Here is a 23043-nt window from a genome sequence, read left to right on the forward strand (position 1 = left end):
AATAAAAGCTTTGTCGTGGCTTCTTTTTTTAAACCGAAGCAAACGATGAGTTCAGGGGCTTTTGGAAAGCGGACAATCTAAAGCAAAATAAAAGCCCAACACAACTGTAGCGTGGATGTGTCATCCAGATGGGAGTAAACGTGCGTCCAGCGTCAACTGCCGAGGACACGGACCCCGAGGACACGGACCCCGAGGACACGGACCCCGAGGACACGGACCCCGCGGCGGCCCCGAGGGCACGGACCCCGCGGCGCTCTCACCCGGTCGATGCTGAGCAGAGGGCTGGCCTTGCTGAGGATGCGGATGATCTGCTTGATCTGTCCGTGGCTCACGCGCTTACTGATGCAGCCGAACACCACCAGCGCCCGCGGCTGCAGGGACGGGTTGTACTGGAAAGCAAACCTGGACACACACACACACACACACACACACACACACACATTATATACACACAGAGAGACACTCTAGAAGGGAAACTGTACCGGGTCATTTAAACCAACCTGAAGTTATTCTACAACAATTACTTTCATAAAAAGACACAATTGCAATGATTAGGAAATGAAAGATGTGTTGATCGTCATTGTTGTTAAAGCTGTGGAATAATAATAATAATAATAATAGTGATGATCTTCCATCAGAAGCCATCAGCGGGCTCCTGGAAGCCGTCTGAACATTGAAGCATTGTGGAGACGGAGGTTCGTACTTCTGAGCGAGCTCCGTCCACTGGTCCAACCACTTGCAGGCCGGGATGTCCCTCATACAAGCCTGGAGGGGGACACGGGGACAAACCACAGGGTTAATCCCTTCTATGGATCCGTTACCAAGAGACCAAGAGCAGAAAGCTGCACACACACACGTGTGTTATACACACACACACACACTACACCTGGACCAGGTAACACGTTATTAGCACAGTTTGTCTTTCTGTGAACCTCTTGATCCGTGTGGTTCTGGTTCTGCCTCAGCTGGATCAGCTGGATGATGACGTGAGTTTGGATTTCTATGGTCAGGTGGTCCAGTAGCTTTGTCTATTCGGGTCACTGGTTTCATGGCCCGGATATTCCAGCAGGTTTATATATGATTTCATGCATCATCATCATCACAAATACCTCCATGATCTCCAGCAGGGCCTCGGTGACTGTCTCCAGGGAGGACAGCGCGAACGTCTCTCTCTCGTAGGAGCCCGGCGAGAAGGAGCGGTCCCTGTAGCTGGAGCGGAAGGCGATGACGGCGGCCGACTTCACCTTGCTGATGCCGAACAGCAGGTAGAACTTTGGCAGGGAGAACTCGGTGAGGCTCAGCCTCAGGACCTGCTTGGTCTCCTCTGAAAACCATCAACAAACGCAAGGTTTATTCTCCACACGAGAACCGGCCGGACCGCCCACACCCGCCATGACCCCGCCCCGACCCCGCCCCTCACCGCTGAAGTTGAGCTGCGAGCAGGTGCACAGCGAGTGGATGATGTTGATGACCAAGCCGTGGGTGGAGGCCCGGAGGGACAGCGGCCCGGTGGCCACCAGCAGGGTGACCACGTGGAACAGGTAGGGCAGGTGCGCCGCAACGTCCAGGGAGTTGTTGAAGGACAGCATTAGCATGTAGCGCGCCAGGATCGCGATGTCGTCCCACATGAGGTGCTGCTCCAGGGTGGGGGTGGGGGACAGACACGTCTTATCGATGATCTTACACATCCGGCCAATCACCTGCAGCGAGAGGGAGAGCAGGTGAAACCGTGAAGCATCGTCACCACTTCATCCAAACCCGAGTCCATCACCATAAATACACCTTTACAGACGACACCTGAACGCATCATAACGTACCTGAAGGGAAGCTGGTTAGCGACTAGCTACGTGATCAGAGAACTACGAGTGACGTCGTCATCACTGTTAAACTTTATTGGTGCGGCTCGGCAGCACTGAACACTGGGGGGCTTTTCTCCCTCACAAAGGCCCCCATTCACAGCCGGATCCGGCGCCGGGCCTTTTCTATTGTGCTGTGTTGGGCGGGCTCGGACCCCCGGCACTCGGAGCGTCTCCCTGAAGCACGGCGGCTTGTGCATCGATTTCTCCTCATAGTGAGTAAGAAGTTATCACAGTTATTGCTCCCATTTGTACTATTGTGTGTGTGTGTGTGTGTGTGTGTGTGTGTGTGTGTGTGTGTGTGTGTGTGTGTGTGTTATTCACTTTAATGCGTCAGTCTATTGCATCAGTGAATGAGTGAAACGACTGACGTTCTATCTAAAATGAAATAAATGAGTTACAATCACCGTGTCACCACAGTTTGGACCCTTTAATAAGGATCAGCCTGGACATAAGAGGCCTTTGTGTACGTACACAGCTCCGATATAGGAAGCTCCAGGCAGGAGGACGTGGAGGACGCGGGGGACACCTCCCTGCAGCTAGCAAACATGGAGCTGATGTAGACACGGAATCACCACCTGGAGGTGTTTGGTCACCTCCACCCCCCCGGGAGCTGGAGCCTTCCCTCACCTTGCTGGAGACCAGCTTGACGTTCCCCGACGCCAGAGCCACGGCGGTGTCGGCCATGACCTCGGCCTTGATGGAACCCAGTCCCCCGGTGGCGCTGGTCTTGATGAAGCTGTCCAGCACCACGTCCAGCAGGTCGGTGATCTGAGGACAGAGCGAGAGGAGTCAGGGGGGGACGGGGGAACCTACCCCTCAAGCAGAGTGTGGGACCCACCTGGCCCAGGCTCCCCCAGATCTTAGCCTGGATGGAGGGGTACATCTGCTTCTCGTTGATGGTCATGGTGATGAGTTTGTCCAAGATGGCGGTGACACGCTGGCGCTTGGCGTCGTCGTTGTGCTTGCAGAAGCGGACCAGGTTGAGCAGCCAGGGGGTCATGTACTCCAGGCAGAGGTGCTTCAGCTCGATGCCTGGTGGAGAGAAACAAACGCCAGGTTGCCTCTTCTCTAGCAGGGAGCTGCCCGTCAGCGCGTAGCCCCGCCCCCTAAAGCGCCCCATCAAGGGAGAGGTAGTCGTTCCCTCATCGACGTCTACGGGACCGGAGGAGTCGGCCCTTTGGCCCCTTTAAGTGCTGTTCATTGGTGATGATGATGGATACGTAGCTAGAGTAATAACCAGAAGGTCTGCAGGGACCTGGACTCACTGGACTTGCTGAAGCCCGAGATGCACTCCTCCAGGAACTCCAGCGTGAGGTGGGGCTCGTTGGCGGCCAGCGTCTTGCTGATGGAGACGATGAAGAGGGTGTTGTTGGCGGGGATGCAGAGGCCCGACGTCTCCAGCAGCTGGCCCTCGATCTTCAGGTTGAAGGTGCAGGTCAAAGCGCACAGCAGGTTGTAAGCCGCCGACCTGGGAGGGGCGAAGGAGCGAGCCAGAGACTCTCAGTCGGTGAAGGTCTGGAGATAAACAGCTTCTTCACAGCTCGCTAAGCCACATTTACAGCAGAATCCCCACACAGAGCGGAACCAGCAACAAACAGACTTCTGATCTCTGGTTCTAACGTTTCTGGTTCCCCCACCGGAGCCCGTTTCAGGTGGACCCGCCCGCAGCCCCCGCGGCACCGACCTGAGGCTGGGGTCCGAGCTGCCCAGGTTGAGCAGGGCGATGTTCAGCAGGGTGCCCGGCACGTCTTTGGGTCGGATCTTGGTGTGCTGCGGGATGGAGTCGGGCTGCGACAGCTCCCAGCGCGTGCGGATGTGGATGATGGACTGCACGATGGCGTCGCACTCCTGGTGCATGAAGGTGAGCGGCGTGCCCTGGTTGGCCATGGTGAGGGTGAACTGGCTCTCGTCCACCAGGCAGATCTCCTCGATCTCCGAGGCGTAGTAGACGTCGTTGAGGAAGACGGGCTGGCCCAGGACGCGGGTCCGCTCTGCCGAGGTCACCTGCACGGCGGTCGAGCCCACCTGACCGGCGAGGGGAGAAGAAAGGCCGTCTTAAGGAAGCCGCTGGCGTCGCGGCCGACGGGCACCATTGGGGATCGGGACTACGCACCTTAATGGAGACCTTGGTGTCTTTGTGGGCCAGCTTGAGGGCATTGTGGAACACCTTGAGGTCCTCCTCCAGGGTCAGCGTGGCCGCCGGCAGCTTCTGCTGGTCCGGTTCGATGTGCTCGGCCAGCTTGGCCGGAGAGTCGATGAACTGCAGCCGCTTGCTGCCCTTCAGGCCCGTCAGCAGCCGCTCGTGGTACTTGGTGTACTCCCTCACCCAGGTGTTGCAGTTGTAGACGAAGACGGCCGCCACGTTCTCGTAGGCGAAGCCGGGGAAGACCACGAACCACTTGGACAGGAAGTCGGTCTTGAAGCGGTTGCTGGGCCCGACGTGGGTCAGGTCCACCACGATCTCGTAGGGCTTGGCGTAGTAGGGCTTGAGCGTGAGGAGCACGTGGTAGATGAGCAGGTCGCCGTTGATCTGGCCCGTTTTGAACCTACAGAAAAGGGAAACAAGGTCAAAGCGAGGCGCCTTCTGAGTGTGTCCAAAGCTTCTTTTTGTCTCTCTATTCTTGTTGCCGCCGCCCCCTCCCTCGGCCCCTCCCCCTCCCTCGGCCCCTCCCCCTCCCTCGGCCCCTCCCCCGGTACACAAAAGGTCACATCTGTGCTCTTTGTTTCAGAGCGCCATGGACGGAACCACAACCTCCCTCTGGCTGTTCCTCCTGCTCAGCCGCCTGCCGCTCTGTCCCACCGACGAGGGGCGGGGCCTCCTGACCGCGCGGCCGACGGGCAGCAGCTCGACGCCCGCCGGCCTCGTCACCGCCCCGCCCGCTAGCGGCGGCTGCCTGATGGACACGGAGATGGGTCTGGTCGCCGTGGGCTCGGCGGCCGCGCTCATCGTCTGCCTGCTGGGGGCCACCGCCGTGCTGGCCTGTCAGGTGTGCCTCATTCGGCGCCGGGTCTACGCCCCCCGGACGCCCCGGTCCAACCTGGACCTGGTGAGCGGCGCCGGGTACTGGGGCCTGGAGCGGCCGGGGGCGGGAGGGCTGGTGGGGCCGTGTGACGGCGCCGTGGTGCTGGAGGAAGTGAGAAGCGACGGAGAGGCGGAGGAAGAGGGCGGAGCCGAGGAGAGGGTCAGTCTGATGCAGCGCTCCGCCTCCAGAGACTCGTGTCTGGTGGTTCCCAAGGACCTGGAGGACATGCCCCTGGTGGTGTGAGGAGGAAACCCCAGAGGACCCAGACAGGAGCGCGCTTAACCCGTTTTATTTATATTCTAAGATCTTTAGATACCAGAATGATAAATGCACATTTATCCACTCCAGAGGGAAAAGTACTCAAATATTCTGGCTGAATATACTTTTAGTTTAGTTTTAAGTTTACGACTCCCATCGAGGTCGTCAATATTCAAATGGGATTCAGGTTTACATTTTGATTAATACCTAAAAATATTGTTGTAAGCACTTAACTATTAACTACTATTAACTATTGTTGTTAAGCAAGTTTAAACATTTTCAACACTTAAAAATAGTAAATATTTTGTTATATATGTATATAAAGTTAATCTTCTACGGCCCTTTCTCCTCCTCCTCCAAAATAAAAGTTCAGGGAGAAGAAGTGAGGTGAAGGGTTTATTACATGAAATCCTTAAATAGGGAGTTTTTGGTGATGAGGATAATTTCAGCTGAGGAAAAGGGACAGAATTATTACGTTGTAGCTTTTAACATTCAGACATATAATCTAACAATTTTACATTTAAAGAAGCTGGACTTTGTCTCTCTGAAGACGCTTCTGTTGTTCCATAACTACACGAGCCTGAATTAAATCATTAAGCCTTACAGCGCGTCCGTGTCTCAATACCACCGATAGAATGCTCTTATTGTGAAATAAGAGCTCAGGAAGCTGGGGGGTCTGAATTCAGTCCCCACATGGTGCACTGTACCAGTCTGTGAGACACACACACACACACACACACACACACACACACACACACACACACACACACACACACACAAAACTAATATTTGTACATAAATGTACATTCAGACGTTTCTTTCTAGATTTATATGTGAAATTACTTTCATTCGAGTGACGTTACCAGTATTTGTAGTATTTGCAGTATTTGTGGTATTTGCGTGAGCAGTAAGCGCCTCGTCAGTAAACGCGGCGATGTCAGACCTCCTTTAAAAGGCCGCCGTAACGCAGCAGCATGACCGGCGCTTCAGCTCGCCGTCCTCGGGTGCACCAGCATGAACTATGTTTGGCGCTTCGCTGCGTCACACTTCCTGTGAGAGCGGCAGGAAGGAAGCGGCAGTCAGAGGACATCGCCGCTCGAGGAGCCCGTAGGAGCACACAGCAGGGGGGCACCGGAGAGCGCCACGTCATCACCAGGTATCGGTGCGCCCTCATACCTGCTTCGGGAGGTCAAAGGTCAAGACGAGAGTTTTAACGGCAAGAAGCTTTTATTGAACGCGCGTTTAGAGGAAGCAGCCGTTGCTTCACACGAGCGTCTCTGACTGAACGACTTCCTCTCCCCTCCAGGCGAACGCCATGTTCGCCGTCTGCAGGAGGCTGATCCTCGCCTGGCTGCTGACACACGGCGCCGCGCTGACGACCGGCCCGGACAGCGGCCCCTCGCACGCCGTGACGGGACCGCCGCCCACAGCGCACGCCGTGACGGGACCGCCGCCCACAGCGCACACGGCCAAGAAGGAGCCGCCGCCCACAGCGCCCACGGCCAAGAAGGAGCCGCCGCCCACAGCGCCCACGGCCAAGAAGGAGCCGCCCGGCGGTGGTCACGTGACCCGAGAGACCGACAGCGGCACGCCGCCAACAACCGACCTGACGGCGTTTCCCCCGAGGGGCTCCACCCGCTCCGCAGGTGGTGCCAAGACCACATGGGAGAAGCCGCTGGACTTCACGACAACTGGCGAACCGATAACGGCACCACCAGCGGCAACTGCCTCCACCCGACCCGTCTCCTCCCGAACCGCATCCACCCGACCCGTCTCCTCCCGAACCGCATCCACCCGACCCGTCTCCTCCCGAACCGCATCCACCCGACCCGTCTCCTCCCGAACCGCATCCACCCGACCCGTCTCCTCCCGAACCGCATCCACCCGACCCGTCTCCTCCCGAACCGCATCCACCCGAACCGCATCCTCCCGACCCGCCTCCACCCGACCCGCCTCCACCCGACCCGCCTCCTCCCAAACCAGCTCCACCCGACCAGTCTCCGTCCGAACCGGCTCCACCACAACCAGCCGACCCACCGATATGACGACCCGGCTGCCCTCCGGCCTCCTCTCCACCACGCAGGCGTCTACCGGCGCCCCCGCGCCTACGTCGTCCGCCGGTTTACACGGAACTCCGGCCGCGGCAAAGACGGCGTCTGTCCACACCGGCGGGACAAAGGAAAGTGGACGGGGGGGCAAGAGGCAGAAGCCCCGCGAGGGGTCGACCCACGGCCAGGTGGTGGCGGGGCTGATCGGCGGCGCCCTGGTGGGGATGATGGTGGGCTTCCTGCTCATCTACCTGAAGAAGCGGCAGCTTCAGAAGCAGCAGGTGACCACCGCCGACTGGGCCGGCCCCTCGCCGTTCCTCGAGGGCGACGGCCCGGCGCCCCTCAGGCCGTCGAACCGCATCTCGCTGTCGGGCTTCCTGTCCCAGAGGCAGTCGGCGCTGCCGGAAACGGAGCTGGAGGACATGGCGCCGGGCAGCACGTTTGGGGGCGTCGCCAAGGAGACGGCGAGCAACGGAGGCAGTGTGAACGCGACGGAGAGCCGCGCCTCTCCGACCGACGGGCCGCCGCAGTAGAGCCCTCACGCCATCGGTCACGTGGCGGCTCAGGTTGATGAACCTGTGACTCGTTCATTCTTCACCCAGTCGGTTAAATGTGGCGTCGCTGATGTGAAAGTCGTCAGATAAATGAAGCAGAGAATGAAATGAAGCAGCAGAACGTGAGCGAACTCGTGTTCCTCATTTCACGGAGCTCCAGGTCTTAAACAGGAAGCGTCTCCACATCCGCTCGTTGGCTTCGCGCTCACCACCGTTCACTCTGTGGCTTCCCATTTAGATTTACACTTTGTGGTCCTGGAGAACGACGCTGAGTTCAGCGGGTTCTACGGGGCGCGACGTGGCGAGTAGAGACCCCCGACTGCTCCCCGGGGCAAATATAAAACCCCGGGGTAATAATGCAACGCACGTCAGCTGAGCCACCCGTGATGTGTTCTTCTTCTTCTTCTGTGGTCTGTGCTTCCTTCCCCCGCGGCGAGAACACGCGTCTAACCGCCTGTCGTGGTGCGATGATGAAGCCCTTCGTTGAGCTATATTTGTATTTGTTAGTTTATGACGTGTGAACATGTTGAGTGTGTCTTGTGCTTTTGGATGTCACAATAAAAACAACCTACTTCCCCGTTTCAAACACTTCTACCCTTTCATATAAAACCATTTAAACATATCGACTAAACTAAAGTTTTTATGAAGGAAACATAAAATAAATCATATCTAACAGGAAAAGATGTATAATGATTATTTATCATTTAGATTCGAAATGCATTAAATTCTGTGACTATTTTAAAATATAGTGATACTCATTGTGTACTTTTACTTACATGTAGTACAATATTTACCAGACAACGTTGCAATGATGAAGTTCATATTATATATCATCCACACACACACACACACACGCGCGCACGCACGCGAGATGGAGCAGGGCCCCCGTCCTCTACGTCGGCTCGGCTCCACAACCCATCGAGCGACGTAATAATCACGCGAATCGATAATGAAATTGATCGATTTTAATAATCGGTTTGTATCGTTTCATCGATGTGTTGGTGGATTTACTCAGTAAACACGAGTTCATGGTCTCAGTCTCTAGTTTCAAGCCTTCTTCAATACAGCAGGATGTTAAACGTCTGTAGTAGAAACAAAGCGTTAGACGGTTAAATAAAGTTTGAACAGTATATTTAACGATTTCCTCTGGATAGTCAGCTCAGCCACTACGCCCACCTGCGGACCTCGGCCCCGCCCACCTGCGGACCTCGGCCCCGCCCCCCCGCCGACACATTCAGAGTGCCGTCTTAGTTTGATTTCTTACATATGCTGTTTGGTTCCCAGCGGAACCAACTCTCCCTTTCACTCTAAAGACAAAGTAAAGACATTTGATGTGAACTAGGGCTGCAACTAACGATTATTTTGATAATCAATGAATCGGTCGATTATTTCTTCGATTAATCGGATTTTTTTTTTTAACTGCATTAAAAATCTTTAATTTCCAACCCTTTATTCTAAAACAGAACCTCAAATGCGTCAGAACTAGTTCTCTATACTACACTCACAAACACACCCTCATGTTCACTTGAAGCATATTCATTAAATTATTACCATCATTGAAGTGCAAGTTAAGTAAATGCATACAGCTAAAAAACAACCAAGTGCTATGAGATGAATTTAAAATGGTATTTGTAAATAAATGCATTAGAGGCTTCTTAGTTGATTTAATGGATCATGTGTCTCCCTTTACAGGCATAACATCGACTACCGTATAACCCACAGTATATGCGCACTGGACTACCGTATATGACAGCATTAAAAAGTACAACACACACAAATATATTTGTCAACAATAACCGATATGAGACAAAGCACAAAATATCAGACAACACATTGAAAAATGAAAGGTCCAAAAGAGGCGAGTAAATAAAAACGTGTCTTGCTAACTGCTTTACTGCTGTTATTAGCGAGCTAACGGTAGCTTGATCAGCTGGATGACGAGTAAACAGGAGGCTCGTTACGTCCCTCACGTCAAAGCGGGACCACGTGGACCGGGACCCCCACGCTCGCACACCTTAGACGACCAGTCGAACAGACGTCTCTCTGCGTCACGTGACTCTCAACAACGGCCGGCTGCTCGTTCCTCTACGGCGGCTCGGCGCCTTTGTTCTTATTTTTGCTCCGCGCGCATTTCCGCAACTCATTGAGTGACGTAATAATCGCGCGACACAACGAATCGATAATGAAATTCGTTGCCAACGCTTTTAATAATCGATTTGATCGATTTGTTGTTGCAGCCCTAATGTGAACGTTTGGCTCCTACAGGCACCTTTGGTAACGTCACATTGGGAGAAGTATTCACATTCATTACTCAAGTAGAAGTACAGATACTAGGGTTTAAAAAGACTCCTGTAGAAGTAAAGTATCGACTCAAGCTTTTTACTTAAGTAAAAGTATAAAAGTACTGGTTTCAAAACTACTTAAAGTATAAAAGTAAGGCTAAAAGTAAGAAATTCCATTAAGGACAAAATCTTAACGCGTAACCTCGCTCACACAACACGTCAGTCCGTCACAATGTGATCAGAAGGCGCCTGCAGATCACGTGACCTGCCGTTGGGATGATGGAAACAACAACAACAACAAATGTATCTGACTTAAACAGATAAAACCACAACCCATTTCCCAGTGGCACGAGTCACACACACGTTGTTCGCATTGATTATGTAGACTGCAGCGTCTCCCCCAGGTTCACTACCCAACCCAACCCAACCACAATCACATTCACTCTGTCCGCATAGCGCCGTTTAGCTAGATGGGTTTTTGAACTACGACAAGCCGGAAGTAACGAGGCTGTTTTTAAAATGTAAGGAGTAGAAAGTACAGATATTTGCGTGAAAATGTAAGGAGTAGAAGTAAAAAGTCGTCTGAAAAATAAATACTCTAGTAAAGTATAGATACCCAAAATTTCTACTTAAGTACAGTAATGAAGTATTTGTACTTCGTTACTTGACACCTCTAATTAGAAGTCATACGTTTATCATCTGCTGAATCTACTTTTCAATCCGGAGATCCAAATATTAATCTGACGTAGAGAACAAAGAGAAGAAGAGCTTCTGACCACGTGGCCTTTGTGCCGGAGAAGAAGCAGCTTGATCAACGTTGACCCTGAAGAGCTCATTGAGGGTCCAGTCCTCATGACGAGCAGGTCTCTATGAAGAGCGAAGGTCTTTGTGCTCCCGCTCAACCTTTCAGAGAGGTGCACGACCACGATGCAACACCACAACCACCCCGACCAGCGGGCTGAGGGAGGAGGGCGGTCCTACCTGCGCGCCACGTAGTAGAACACCGGGTTGCCGGTCTTGGAGGTTCCCGCCTGATAGAAGATGTTGAGGGTCTTTAAGGCCTTGAACTCCTCCTTCTCGTGGACCTGGTGCCTGAAACCCAAATGGGAGCGCTGAGGGTCAGCCTGGGTCCGCTACAGCAGACTGGCGAACCCGGAGAAACCAGCTTCTCTACCTGGTCATGAACTCCTCAAACTTGGAGCTGGTCAGGTTGAGACTGGACCAGTGGGTGTCGGCCACTGGTTTGTGTTCGGGGGGTCCCAGGTAGGCCAGCAGGGTGGCCATCTTGTCAAAGGGTCGCCTGCCCACAGCCTTGTGGTCCCTGCAAGGTGGAGCAGAAGGAATCGGGTCAGGACGCGCGATGAGTGGTAAAGCGAGAGCTCTCCGCCCACGGTCGGCTCCTCACCGGTTACTGGAGAGGTATTGGCCGATCCGCTCCTGGTTGTTCCACAGCAGGCGGTGGAGGGCCAGAACGTTGCCGTCGCTGATGAAGGACAGACTGTGATTGACGGAGTCGCTGGGAGGAGAGTCGGACGCGATGTCCAAGAAGAACCTGCGAGGGAGAGAGAGGAGAGGGCGCTTCAGAAAGCTCTCCGGCCTCATCCTCTACCAGGAGCTCTACACGGCATCCTAACAGAATGACCTCGTTGAGCTACATCAAGCAGTGAGGAACCATCAATGGGACCCAAAGGTTTGTCACATGGTTCATCAGAACGACACATTACCAAGCAGCCCGCGTCAGGTCTCTCACCTTCTGGCCGAATCAAAGTTGCTCTTCACAAAGTCATTGAAAGGCCTCATGTGTTCTTCTTTTGTAAACAAGACGTGGTTTGCGATGCTCTGCAGAATCTGAAGGAAAAAGACAGGTCTCAACAAGGTGTGGTGCCGTGGAGGAAAGGAAAGGAAAGGTGGGGCTCGAGGTCACACAATTTGAGTAGTACCGAGTTGCACCACCCTTGGTTGGTGTACACGGAGCAGAATGAGTGTGACTTGACTGGATGTAGAATTACCCGGATCCCCCACGTCACCACGGAGCACGCTCACTGGGGTTTCCTTAAGCCCCGCCCACCAGCCATCGGGTACCGCCCCATTCCCACCGACGAGTAAGCAAAAGAACATCGGACGGTTTTGTGGCCAAACGAGAAAAGTAAAGAGCATCCAGGTGACTCGACGTTCTGCTGACTGACAGACGTCCCTCCCCAACAGGAGGAGTCACATGACCGCGATTGGACGTAGACGTCCAAACGTCAAAGGGGAATGAAATATTATAAATAAACCTCTGCGTATAATTAAAGCCTAAATTATACAAATAAAACACACTACACGACTTCAAGACTCACTAAAATTGCGATTGAGAAGTTTGTTGGCCTCCGTGACGTCACGTTACCTTGGACATGAGCTTGAGGCCGCGCTCGATCCTCGGCAGGGGCTTCTTCTCCAGGATGCCGGCCTCGTACGGAGACACGATGGCCGGGTTAACGAAGCGCAGGAACATGGCGCTGCCCACCGCGCCAATGCTGTTCTGTGGGAAACGTTGACTCACCACCTGAGGGAGGACGGAGGAAAGGAGGGGAGAGAGAGGTTGGAGCAAAGCGAAGGAAGGACAAACAGAGGAAAACGTGTATTTCAGTATCTTAAGAGCGAAGAAGGAGTGATGAGATTAACAGAACAAACGTGAATCAATGTGTGTAGCGCAGTGAAGATGAGCCGAGGCGGTGGAAAGGTGACATGGAGAGAGACCCGGTGGCCTTTGGGCTGCAGCAAGAGTTCTAAAAAGCTTCTCACTCCAGGTGCAGTCCAAGAAAAAGAAGGGACGAGAAGCCTGACCCCCCCTCCCCCCCCCGACCGCAGAGATGGATCAGAACAAAGCACAGACGATGAGTCCTGAGCTGTGGTGAGAAGCAGTGATGAACCGAACAGGTGGAACAATGTGACAAGCATCCGGCGTCACGTTACGGCAGCGAGTTCCAGGAGGAGAGACGTCATTCATCTTACTTTATCCATTTGTCTGACGATGACAATCTCTAGTAAAGAGGATTAGAATATTTTAAAGAATCCCGTTAACGGAAAGGATAAATATAAATGTCCAGGATGATTATTGTGCTTAATTTCAGGTTTTACATGTTTTTAAATATGAAAAGCAGTGTTCAACTCATGTTAATTCATGTTTAACAGCTTTTGCATATTCATGTTCATCACCAACGCTGCATTTGACCTGTGAACACATCACGACCACCTTATGTTCACTGAGCAGAGCCTGAATGCATCATAATCTAACTGAAGGGAACCTCTGTTAGTTAGCTGTTAGCCGTTAGCCGTTAGCGGTACGGTTAAGCTCCTCCTCCTGTTGATCTAAACACTGATGTCAGTCGTCGACTTTATTAGCACCCTGCTGGTTGGCAGTAATCTGTCATTGATCAGCCGGAGTGACACACAGAGGTAATATTAACAAACCATCTTTGGGGAAACGACCTGCATGAGTTGAGAATAAAAAGTCTTTGCTCCTGGTGCGAGGAAAGAGAAACCCGAGACAAAAGGGAGGCGCTTTGGCAGAACATTTCATCACAAGTCTTTTTGGGGTCTTTTAGGAGGGCCGAGGCCAGTGAGGCGTTCAGGTGCACGAGGACTGACGCGTTGAAATGAGTCACATCAGACGGGACAAAAAAACGGGATGAAATGTTCTGAGAAAACGTGTGAGAGAAACACAGCCGTGTCCAGAGAGAGAAGAGCTCGTCCTGTCAATCGGGAGGCCGAGGTTAGTGGGACGACTTTAAGAGGCGCGCACGGAGAACAAATTACACAAAGAATTATGAACAAATCAAAGGAGTCAAACGGCAAAAATGAAATGTTGGGTTTTTTTGCTTCAGGGGGGAAAAAAAGTGTCTGAGGGAAAAGATTCTCCAAACTTACGGCTTTTTTGTTTTCCTTTTTTTCTTTTACTGTTGCTTTATTCAGTAGAGAGTGGCAAGTAGCCTACAGAACAGAGATGAGCACAATCATGGTCACAGCACCGGCTATACACAAGCGCACACGCACACACACACACACACACACACACGCGCACACACGCACACGCAGTAAAATGAAACCAGAGCTGCCGTTAGCAGAGATTCTGTCACTGAGGGGAGTGAAGCATGTCCATGCATGCGCCAGCAGACTATTAGTGTGTGTGTGTGTGTTCCTACAAAACGAAATCCAAGATGGAGAATGAGAAACCAAAGATGTCAACACATTGGGTGGGGAAAAAAAAAAAAAAAAAAAGGTTGCTTTGATGGTGAGCAGCGATGAGTTGATTCCTGTTGTCGGTGTGGGGGGGCACAGGCCCCCCGGGTTGCTGTGATCACACCTAATCCACCGAGCGGTGGGTTGAAATTGGAGACAACTCGACCAGTGAACGAGAGGCACCATATAAGGACGTGGAGACGGCATATCCGTCTCTGGTGTTGACCTGTCAATCAGCGTGTAGCCCCGCCCTAAAGTGTCCCCTGCTTTATGGTCTGTTTGACTATAAATGGACCATCAGTCACTAAATGAACATCATGATGTGTCGAAGAAGACTTGAAACTAGAGACTGAGACATAAACTCATGTTTACAATGTTTACTGAGGGAATAAATCCAGAGAGAAGTCAGATTATCTCAGACGTCTATGGGAGCAGAGGAGTCGCCCCCTGCTTGATAACAACAACAAGCACCTGATGCTACAGAGCCGATGGTTGTTTAGCGTCTTCACTCCTGTGGAGGAAGCTGTGTGTGACATCACACTTTAAGAAATGTGTTCTGTTCAACAAACGCAGTGAAAAAATGAAGTATAAGTATAAGAAGAAGTAATAAAACAATTACTGTGAGCGGTTTGTGTGCGATAACATCACTGTTAGTTGTTAGCTTAAGGTTCACGTAGTATAATGTTGTTGTTAGTATTCCGCTGCAGTTGCTCATATTATATAAATGTTTTGTGCGCGTTTATGCTGCTGAACTGTGTGTTACACACTGAGCATGTGCAAACAGCCCCGTCCTGCAGGAGGCAAGCAGCGGCAGCTCGAAGGTGTTTCAGGCAGAGAGGGTGGGTGAGCAGCATGTGCGTGGGGTCTACCTGGTAGAGACAGTGGCAGACGCTGCGTAGCTGTGGGGGGAACTCGCTGGAGGAACCGATGATGGCCTGGAAGAAGCGCTCGGTGATCTGCAGCAGGTTCCTCTGGTTCTCCTCCAGGTTCTCCCCTTGTTCCAGCCTGAGGAGACGCGCCTCTTTATTATCATGGTCATCATTGTAAAGCTGCACTGTGGCTCCGTTTCATCGCTCATGATATTTACCGTGGTCGCACCATAATTGCATCAGGAAATTAAAGTATGATAATAAAGTCAAATAAATTTTTTATTAAGAACCAAAAAGACTGGAGCATTCTATTAAATAGGTGGTTCTATTAAACTGGGACGGGGTGATGTGCACGGTCCCCCCTCAGTGCTGCCATCTGCTGGCTGGTCTATAAACCGCTACCCTGTTATGATGAACATCTACATGCACCAAGAAGAAGAATCTGCAGCTCCTCACCTGGTGGGGTCCACCTCAAAGCTGATGTGTTCAGGGGTTGTGATGACTCCTCTCAATAAAGGCTCCAGGAGCTTCTGCAGGTACGCTGCTCCGTATACCTGACACACACACACAGGATGTCATGAAGTAAGCAGCACCAGATGATGAGTCGTGTTCCCTCAGGTGTGGGGGGGGGGGGGGGGGGGGGGGGCGTCTCCTACCTTGAAGCAGAAGGTCATGATCTTGCTGGCCAGGCTGTTTCCTCTGAAGAGCGTCTGCATGGAGTCGGCCAGCTCCACCTCTTTGGAGAACATGTTCCACAGCAGCTGGTAGAGAAGGTGACGCGAGTCGAACAGCGTCACCAGGACCCGGGCCAGTTCATCCTGGACACACAAAGCAGTTCATCCCCCATCTTCCCCGTCTCTGATCATGTGACATCGTAGACAACCAATCAGTGTTTAGATCAATAGGAGGAGGGAGGAGCTAGATCACAAACGTCAAACTCGCAGCCCGCTGCCGGAGTCGGGACGGGTTTACAGAAAGTCGCTTCTGACAGGCGGGAGGCTGATCGGGTCTGTTTCTTATATCGACCTCTGAACCCCCATTCCTTAAACCTGGGACGTGGTACACACCCACTGGGAGCCCGGCACCACGTTGGCCAGCGCCATGGCGATGGGCAGCTCCCCCTGGTCCCCCATCATGGTGACCAGCTCCACCAGCCTCTCGAAGCGGTCCGCCAGCACCGTCTCCGCCAGCGTGTCGAACTCCGTCCCCTGCTGCAGGATCTTGGTCAGCACCTCCATGAAGGTGGCCCGGGTCTGCAGGTCCTTGTGGTAGCCGAGGCCTGCGGAGGAGGGGGAGGAGTTATAGAAAGCCTGGTTTAAAAAAAGGAGAGCAGAGAACACCGTGGGGGGGGAGAACGGGGGGACCGACCGATGGAGTGCATGAGGCCGCTGTCCACGTTGGCGTTGAGCAGGTTGGACATGGCGAGGACGGTGCAGTGGCGCAGGGAGGCCAGGCGGCGGGACATCCCTCTCTTCCGCCCCCCCACCGCCTGGCCCTCGTCCTCCACCTCGCTGCAGTCGTTGAGCAGGTTCATGAAGAGGGTGAAGTACCTGCAAGGCGACACGCGCTGTGAGTCACCGGGGGAGGAGGAGCCAGGTCAGGGGACCAATGGGTGGTTCTATCTGACGCTTGATTTCACTTTGGTTTGTTCTATCCGGTGCACGTTGGTGCACGTGAGCTGGATGACGCCGCTGACAACGCTGGAAACGTGGCAACCACCCTCCTGTTCCCCCGAGATAATAATCTATTAGCCCGGTTATTGTTTGAGCTGTTAGCATGCTAGCTGCTAGCAGAGCCAATCAAAATCCTCCCAATCTATCTATAAAGTCCTCACTTAAATAAAAGCATCAAAGTAGAAGTACTTGTTCTGCAGCCTAAGCAGGTTCTTTGAAAATAGAAAATATATTTGATAAGTATCATTTAGCTGTACTGGAGGTATTTTTAGTGAATTACTAGAGACAAACCCGTGTATGAGACGTGAGAGACTCGCTGGGGTCGATCTCAATGGACATGTTCATTATCTAAACATTAACTTGAAATGAATCAATAGTTATGAATGAATTTAAAGAAATTGTTAGACATTAGGAAGGCGGTACCCGATGACCATTCCTGTGCGGTTCAAAAAGGTTTTGATGGGCGAAATGCTACTATGATACTGCAACAGAACCGTGTGGTCTGATTCAATAAGAACACGTTTCCACCGCACACGTCTGGGGGGGTTTGAAGTAGGAGCCCTGGTGAGCTGCTGCTGCTGCTTCGTTCCAGGTGAAGTGACGACGAGAGCAGAGTTCTTACTTGAGGAAGAGCTGAGATTTTGCCTCCATCAGCTCCACTCCGTCTCCCTCCTCCGGCTGAAGGGGGAGACCAGCTAACAGGGAGACCACCGCCTCCATGCTGGCCTGGTCCAGGTCCCTGCACGCACGCGCACGCACACGCACACGCACACGCACACACACACACACACACACACACACACACACACACACACGTGAGCAGATGCCCTCAGAGCTTCAGCGGACTTCCTGTAGCGGAGCGTTACCTCGTCAGACACTTGATGTCGTCATCAGCTGCTTGGTTGGAGGTCCCCATCACCCAGTCGGTCAGGTACTCCACCATCTTGTTCCTGTAGACCACAGCGGGAGAGAGAACAGCATCAAGTGTGATGACATCACCAACGTGTTTGTCCCTGGTATCTGATCATGTGACGCCACACAAAACAGAACAAAAATACTATAAAATGACTAAAACCGGGTAAACGCGTAACATTTACTATTCTGCATTTGCTCCTTTTTTCTTTTGTGCTGTTCTAATCTGTGACTCTGGTAACCATAGCAACCTCAACACGGACCTGAACTTCATCTCCTGGCAGAAGGACAAGTCGTCTCGTCGCTCCATCATCACCTCCACCAGCTGACACAGCTTGGTCTTGATCTGGATGGCGTGGACCGCGTTGCCTAGGATACGCACATACCTGATGGACGCGGCGTCACAATACGATAAGAAAATTAGCTTGCAGGAAAATATCAAATCTCAACACCAGACCACATCATACAGGAAGAAGGGGGCGGGTACCTGACCAGGTTGAGCATCATGGTCTCGATGCTGGCCTGCCCCAGGTGCTCGGAGCTTCCCTCCGTGTGGTTGTCCAGCAGGTTCTTCATGATGGCGATGGTCTGCTCCACAAACTGGGTGTTGGTGTCGTTGATGGGAACCTGGAGACAAGAGAACCGCTCAGTACGGAACCGCCCGGTGAAAACAAATGAATCTACAGAAACTATATGAAACAATTAGTCTTGTGGGAGAAAAAAGATAAAACGCCATTTACACATTTTCCTCGTCCTTCAGCCACAAGCTTCTCTGATTTATACATGATTAGTCATAGTTTCAGAATTCAATTAAAAAGGAAGGTTTATGGATGTATTCTTCATGAATCTCATCAATGTTGACAAAGTAATACAAGTTTAAGCCTTGTTTTGGTTGCATTTGCCGACACACGTGATGCGTTCAGGGAGCATGGGAAAGGTGATAACCTGAAGAGCCTAAAGGCCGGCGCGTGTTTCTGCTTCTGCGTCGGCGCACTGGTTTCACTTCCTGGTTGTAAAATCCTGCGTGTGTTGCAGAGCGATTCACCTCCAGAACAAGAGGCGGAGTGACGTGTTTTGTTGAAGACGATCTAGAGAGTCACGTCTATTTATTTGTTTGTTTATTTATTTATCATAGACTTTATTGCCCCGTGCATCCACACTGCTGCTTTTCATCGCGGACACATTTGTCCCGTATTTTCCTCCACGACTTTGTTCCTCTCGACCGGCAAACCGGCGTCTGCGGCGATCTCCCTCCGTGAATCCAACCCGCTTCTAAACCCGCCAATGGCGGCTTGTAGAAGCGCTCATATTTACGCATTTCTTCAGACAAAAGTTCTTAAATCTGCTCTGTTCTCTCGTAAACATTCTTGGTTTTAATAATGGCGGCATCGGGCTGTGAAAGCGGGAATGTGAGACTCCGTGAAGGACGTAGTCAGCGGACCGATCGCAGCCTGGTGCTGCGGGAGGCTCGGACACGCAAGGACGCGAGGAGGTGTGAAAAGGCAGAAGCATAAATTAGGCTTAAGAGCTTTCACCGCGTTTTGTCACTGGTTCAAAAAGGAACCACTTCCCTCCTGACGGGGTTCTGGGGTTCAGAGTGCTGGTCGGAGCCCCCACTCACCGGCCCCTGCGTGTCGAAGAACTTGCCGATGCTGTTCCTCAGCTTGTTGAAGAGCATCGGGTAGAGGGCGGGGCTCAGCTCCAGGCCCAGCAGGTCCTTCACGTTGGTGCGCACGTGGAGGCCCACCCGCTCGTGGCCGCACACCAGCAGCGCCAGCAGCCGGTCCAGGAAGCGGCTGACGGGCGACTCGCTGCAGGCGGAGGACGAGGAGGAGGAGCAGGAGGCCACGGGGGCCGACATGTCGTAGGGCCCCATGGAGACCATGGAGTGCTTGCGCTCGCTCATGGGGCCCATGGGGGGGCTGTAGGTGGCCGGCCCGGGGGCGCTGCGCTGCTGGAGGCACACGCCGCCCAGAGCGCACAGGAAGCCCGTCATGTTGATCCACTCCTGTGGGCAGAGTGGGGGGGGGGGGGGACACATAATAAACACCTTAAAATGAACTGCAATCATCGGTACTACTTTACTACCTTTAACACAACAAGTCAGGTATTAAAAGGTGGAGATATATTTATATATAATAAGTAACGGGCTCACCTGGCCGTCCTCTGCCTTGTTTTTGGGGAAGTTGAGGATCTGTTTGGTGACCTGGTCCCACTTGGTGTACGTGTCCTCCCAGGCCTGCAGACCCACAGGGGGTCGGTAAACAGGATGGAGACACACCTTCACTTCAATGACACGTTTTTAAACGTTTTAAAGCGCTACCTCCATGTTTCCTGGTGTCGGGTGTTCGATCCTCCGGAGCAGAGCCATCACCCTCTTCTGTAAGGTGGAGCGGCCTGTGGAGCGAGAGCCAGACTGAGTGGGAAGTAACTAAAGCGGAAACGATAACGTCAACCACCTAAAGCAGAAACAGTCTAAAAACACGCGTGTAAACCCCTGGATAACAGCAGCTCCTGCTGCAGGACCCTCGGTACTGACCCGTCCCCATCATGTTGCTGACGGAGGCCAGCTCGCTGAAGGTGGCGTAGTTGGGCAGCATGTTCTGGACCGGCACCTCGTCGGCGGCGCTGCGGATGTCGGCCTCCTCACAGAGGTGGCGGAAGCAGGACATGGCCACCAGCACGGCCTCGGTGTCGGGGCTCCACAGGAACATGTACAGGGACACCTCCAGCTTGGTCTGGGCCTGGCGGCACATGGGGATGGCCCCGCCCAGGGTGGCACACTCCTGGACCAGGGCCACAGCACGAGGTTCAAACTAGAAATGGACTTTCGGTTGGGGGGGAGGGAGGGGGGGGGCGATACCGTACCTTGTTCTTGAGGAGGAACTTGTTCCTGCAGATGAGGATCTCCCTCAGCCACTTCAGAACCTCCGTCCCATTGATGATCTGCTGCCCGATCAGTTTGTGGCAGATGAGGAAGAGCACGTGTGAGCTGTGGGGGGGGAGGGGGGCGCATGTTTAATCTAATTTACTACAACGCTGAATTTCTGACTTCGGGTGAGAATTATTCGGAAGCATTCATTTTGAGAAAAAGAAATGTAGCGCGAGACCCAGGGGAGTACCTGATGTCCCAGAAGCTCTCGATGGGGGTGTCTGGGTTCCACAGCTCGATGGTCTCTGGCTGGTGCAGAACTAACAGAGCCTGGACCCAGAGGGGACAGAAGCAGGACAGAGGGGACAGAAGCAGGACACAGAGACGATGGGTTTCAGTTTCTAATTAGACATAATAGGTAAAAGAGAAGAAGCCTCACAGATTTTTGATCTGCTTTTGTTTCAATATATTTCACACTTCCTGCATAAATGTTTCACATTAAAAGCACTCCAGAAGATCACAGGGCGTCATTGCTACCATTTTCTGTTGGGCTTTTACACTGAAACATCATCAGGAAGTGAGGACTTATTTCCTTTACAGGCTGGAAAAGACGTTATGACCAAAATGTTTATCGAAGATCTTATCAGTGAGATTAAATGTGGTAAAGCAATGACTCTTTGGCACAGAAGGCGCTAACTCGACCATGGAAGGTGGTGGGCGGGCGGTGCCCTGTGGGCGGGGCTACTGTCTGACCTCCATAGCCTCCTGTGAGAGCTGGGTGGTGTTGGTGAGAGGAACCAGCTGCACCAGGCCGGTGATGAGCTCCGCTGTGCTGCTCTGCATCTCCAGAGCCTGCTTCACCGGGTTCTAACGCACAGGGAGGGGGTCGTCAGTCAATGCTGGGGGGGGCGGGTGGGGTAAGAGGGGGGGGGGGACTCACGTGCAGCATGAGTTTGGGGTCGGCGTGGATGAGCTTGACCAGAGCGAGGAGGAGGCTTCGACTGTCCAGTTCTGCTTTCTCTTTGAACTTGAGGCTGGTGGTCATCTTCCCTTTGAACGTCAGACTCTGATGGAGGAACGAGGATTAATAACGGATCAGAAAAGAGGAGAGAAATAGAGATTATATTACGGAGAAGAATTGTATTTACACTCTACAGCTTAGACAGGAGATTCCAAACCAGTTTTTACACTAATGACGAAATATATCGAAATAAATCAACTGCCGGCTCCATTTTCTATTAACTGACATTATAGATATAAAACATACAAAACTTTGACTCCACATTGAAACTGGTTCATTCGGTGCAGCTCTCTCACCGGGGTCATGCGTACGGGGGGGTGGGTGCCGGCGCCTTGGATCACCCGGTTCAGGGTGTCCGAGAACATGAGGCGGAGCTCTCCAGAGTAGCAGTAGACCGCGTCGATCTTAGGCCACCAGTCCAGGTGGGACTGAGGGGAGACCGGATAGAGGGGACACGTCAGTTCTGTCTGATGCTACGGGATGCTACACGGTGCTACGGGGGGCTACACGGTGCTACGGGAGGCTACGCGGTGCTACGGGAGGATACGCGGTGCTACGGGAGGCTACACGGTGCTACGGGAGGCTACACGGTGCTACGGGAGGATACACGGTGCTACGGGAGGCTACACGGTGCTACGGGAGGCTACACGGTGCTACGGGAGGCTACGGGAGGCTACACGGTGCTACGGGAGGCTACACGGTGCTACGGGAGGCTACACGTTGCTACGGGAGGCTACACGTTGCTACGAGAGGCTACACGTTGCTACGGGAGGCTACACGTTGCTACGGGAGGCTACACGTTGCTACGGGAGGCTACACGTTGCTACGGGAGGCTACACGTTGCTACGGGAGGCTACACGTTGCTACGGGAGGCTACACGTTGCTACGGGAGGCTACACGTTGCTACGAGATGCTACGGGATGCTACACGTTGCTACGGGATGCTACACGTTGCTACGAGATGCTACACAATGCTACACGTTGCTACGAGATGCTACACGATGCTACACGATGCTACGAGATGCTACACAATTCTACACGACTCTACACGTTGCTACACGGTGCTACGGGATGCTACGCGGTGTAGCCGGACAGGATAAACAAAACAACGCTTAATTAGCAATAATACCATAAATGAGGGTTAGATAACAAAAAAGATGGAAGCTAAGCTAAATCCGCTAGGTGCTCAGACTACTCCATTACCCAGCATGCTCCTTGCTAATGTCTGATTACAGGAAGATTTGTGTTGACCACCAACGGAAAGAAAAGCACAAATGAATCTGAGAGACTTACATTGGTGATGATTCTGTTCAACGAGTTGACGAGGACAAAGTGGAAGGTGGAGGGGGCGGAGGAGGCCAGACAGACCTTCAAAGAGGAAACAGTGAGATTTAATTTAAAAAAAGCCGTATTAAGTCACAAACACTAAAACCTTGGCTTCACCAAAACATT

At 52.7% G+C, this 23043-nt stretch overlaps 3 protein-coding genes across 8 annotated transcripts in view; 2 read left to right on the forward strand and 1 right to left on the reverse strand.

Annotated features, from left to right (window-relative positions):
* LOC120823935 (neurofibromin) overlaps positions 1-23043 on the reverse strand; it is a 36526-nt gene that overhangs the window by 5893 nt on the left and 7590 nt on the right. The window contains exons 11-44 of one of the 2 annotated variants that reach the window (XM_078105947.1): positions 22885-22959; positions 21889-22020; positions 21512-21637; positions 21325-21438; positions 20822-20901; positions 20568-20691; positions 20239-20485; positions 20023-20096; positions 19855-19938; positions 19321-19707; positions 18187-18326; positions 17963-18085; positions 17654-17737; positions 17410-17526; positions 16483-16664; positions 16182-16393; positions 15771-15932; positions 15571-15668; positions 15115-15250; positions 13934-13996; positions 12411-12569; positions 11775-11872; positions 11430-11576; positions 11199-11345; positions 11006-11116; positions 3973-4405; positions 3544-3884; positions 3125-3327; positions 2698-2891; positions 2487-2627; positions 1421-1700; positions 1110-1324; positions 704-765; positions 261-402 (exon numbers count right to left, since the gene is read on the reverse strand). In XM_078105947.1, coding sequence (XP_077962073.1) covers positions 261-402; positions 704-765; positions 1110-1324; positions 1421-1700; positions 2487-2627; positions 2698-2891; positions 3125-3327; positions 3544-3884; positions 3973-4405; positions 11006-11116; positions 11199-11345; positions 11430-11576; positions 11775-11872; positions 12411-12569; positions 13934-13996; positions 15115-15250; positions 15571-15668; positions 15771-15932; positions 16182-16393; positions 16483-16664; positions 17410-17526; positions 17654-17737; positions 17963-18085; positions 18187-18326; positions 19321-19707; positions 19855-19938; positions 20023-20096; positions 20239-20485; positions 20568-20691; positions 20822-20901; positions 21325-21438; positions 21512-21637; positions 21889-22020; positions 22885-22959 — 5433 coding nt within the window. The remainder of the gene's footprint in view (positions 1-260; positions 403-703; positions 766-1109; positions 1325-1420; positions 1701-2486; positions 2628-2697; positions 2892-3124; positions 3328-3543; positions 3885-3972; positions 4406-11005; positions 11117-11198; positions 11346-11429; positions 11577-11774; positions 11873-12410; positions 12570-13933; positions 13997-15114; positions 15251-15570; positions 15669-15770; positions 15933-16181; positions 16394-16482; positions 16665-17409; positions 17527-17653; positions 17738-17962; positions 18086-18186; positions 18327-19320; positions 19708-19854; positions 19939-20022; positions 20097-20238; positions 20486-20567; positions 20692-20821; positions 20902-21324; positions 21439-21511; positions 21638-21888; positions 22021-22884; positions 22960-23043) is intronic. The other variant, XM_078105950.1, reaches the window with a different exon arrangement.
* LOC144410288 (uncharacterized) lies at positions 1991-5741 on the forward strand. Its single transcript, XM_078106029.1, has 2 exons — positions 1991-2071; positions 4589-5741. The coding sequence occupies exon 2, from the start codon at positions 4595-4597 to the stop codon at positions 5123-5125; it is 531 nt and encodes a 176-aa protein (XP_077962155.1). The 5' UTR covers positions 1991-2071; positions 4589-4594; the 3' UTR covers positions 5126-5741.
* LOC144410280 (uncharacterized) lies at positions 5779-8328 on the forward strand. Of its 5 annotated transcripts, none has more exons than XM_078106021.1 (3): positions 5779-6356; positions 6447-6604; positions 6671-8328. In XM_078106021.1, exons 2-3 carry the CDS (start codon positions 6456-6458, stop codon positions 7719-7721), a joined length of 1200 nt encoding a protein of 399 aa, XP_077962147.1. In that variant the 5' UTR covers positions 5779-6356; positions 6447-6455; the 3' UTR covers positions 7722-8328. The 5 variants fall into 5 exon arrangements, with proteins under 5 accessions (XP_077962147.1, XP_077962143.1, XP_077962126.1 ...); XM_078106017.1 differs by having other exon boundaries at positions 6447-6576; positions 6640-8328; XM_078106000.1 differs by having other exon boundaries at positions 6447-8328.

Source organism: Gasterosteus aculeatus, chromosome 1 (assembly GCF_964276395.1).
Source record: "Gasterosteus aculeatus chromosome 1, fGasAcu3.hap1.1, whole genome shotgun sequence".
Taxonomy (NCBI): Eukaryota; Metazoa; Chordata; class Actinopteri; order Perciformes; family Gasterosteidae; genus Gasterosteus; species Gasterosteus aculeatus.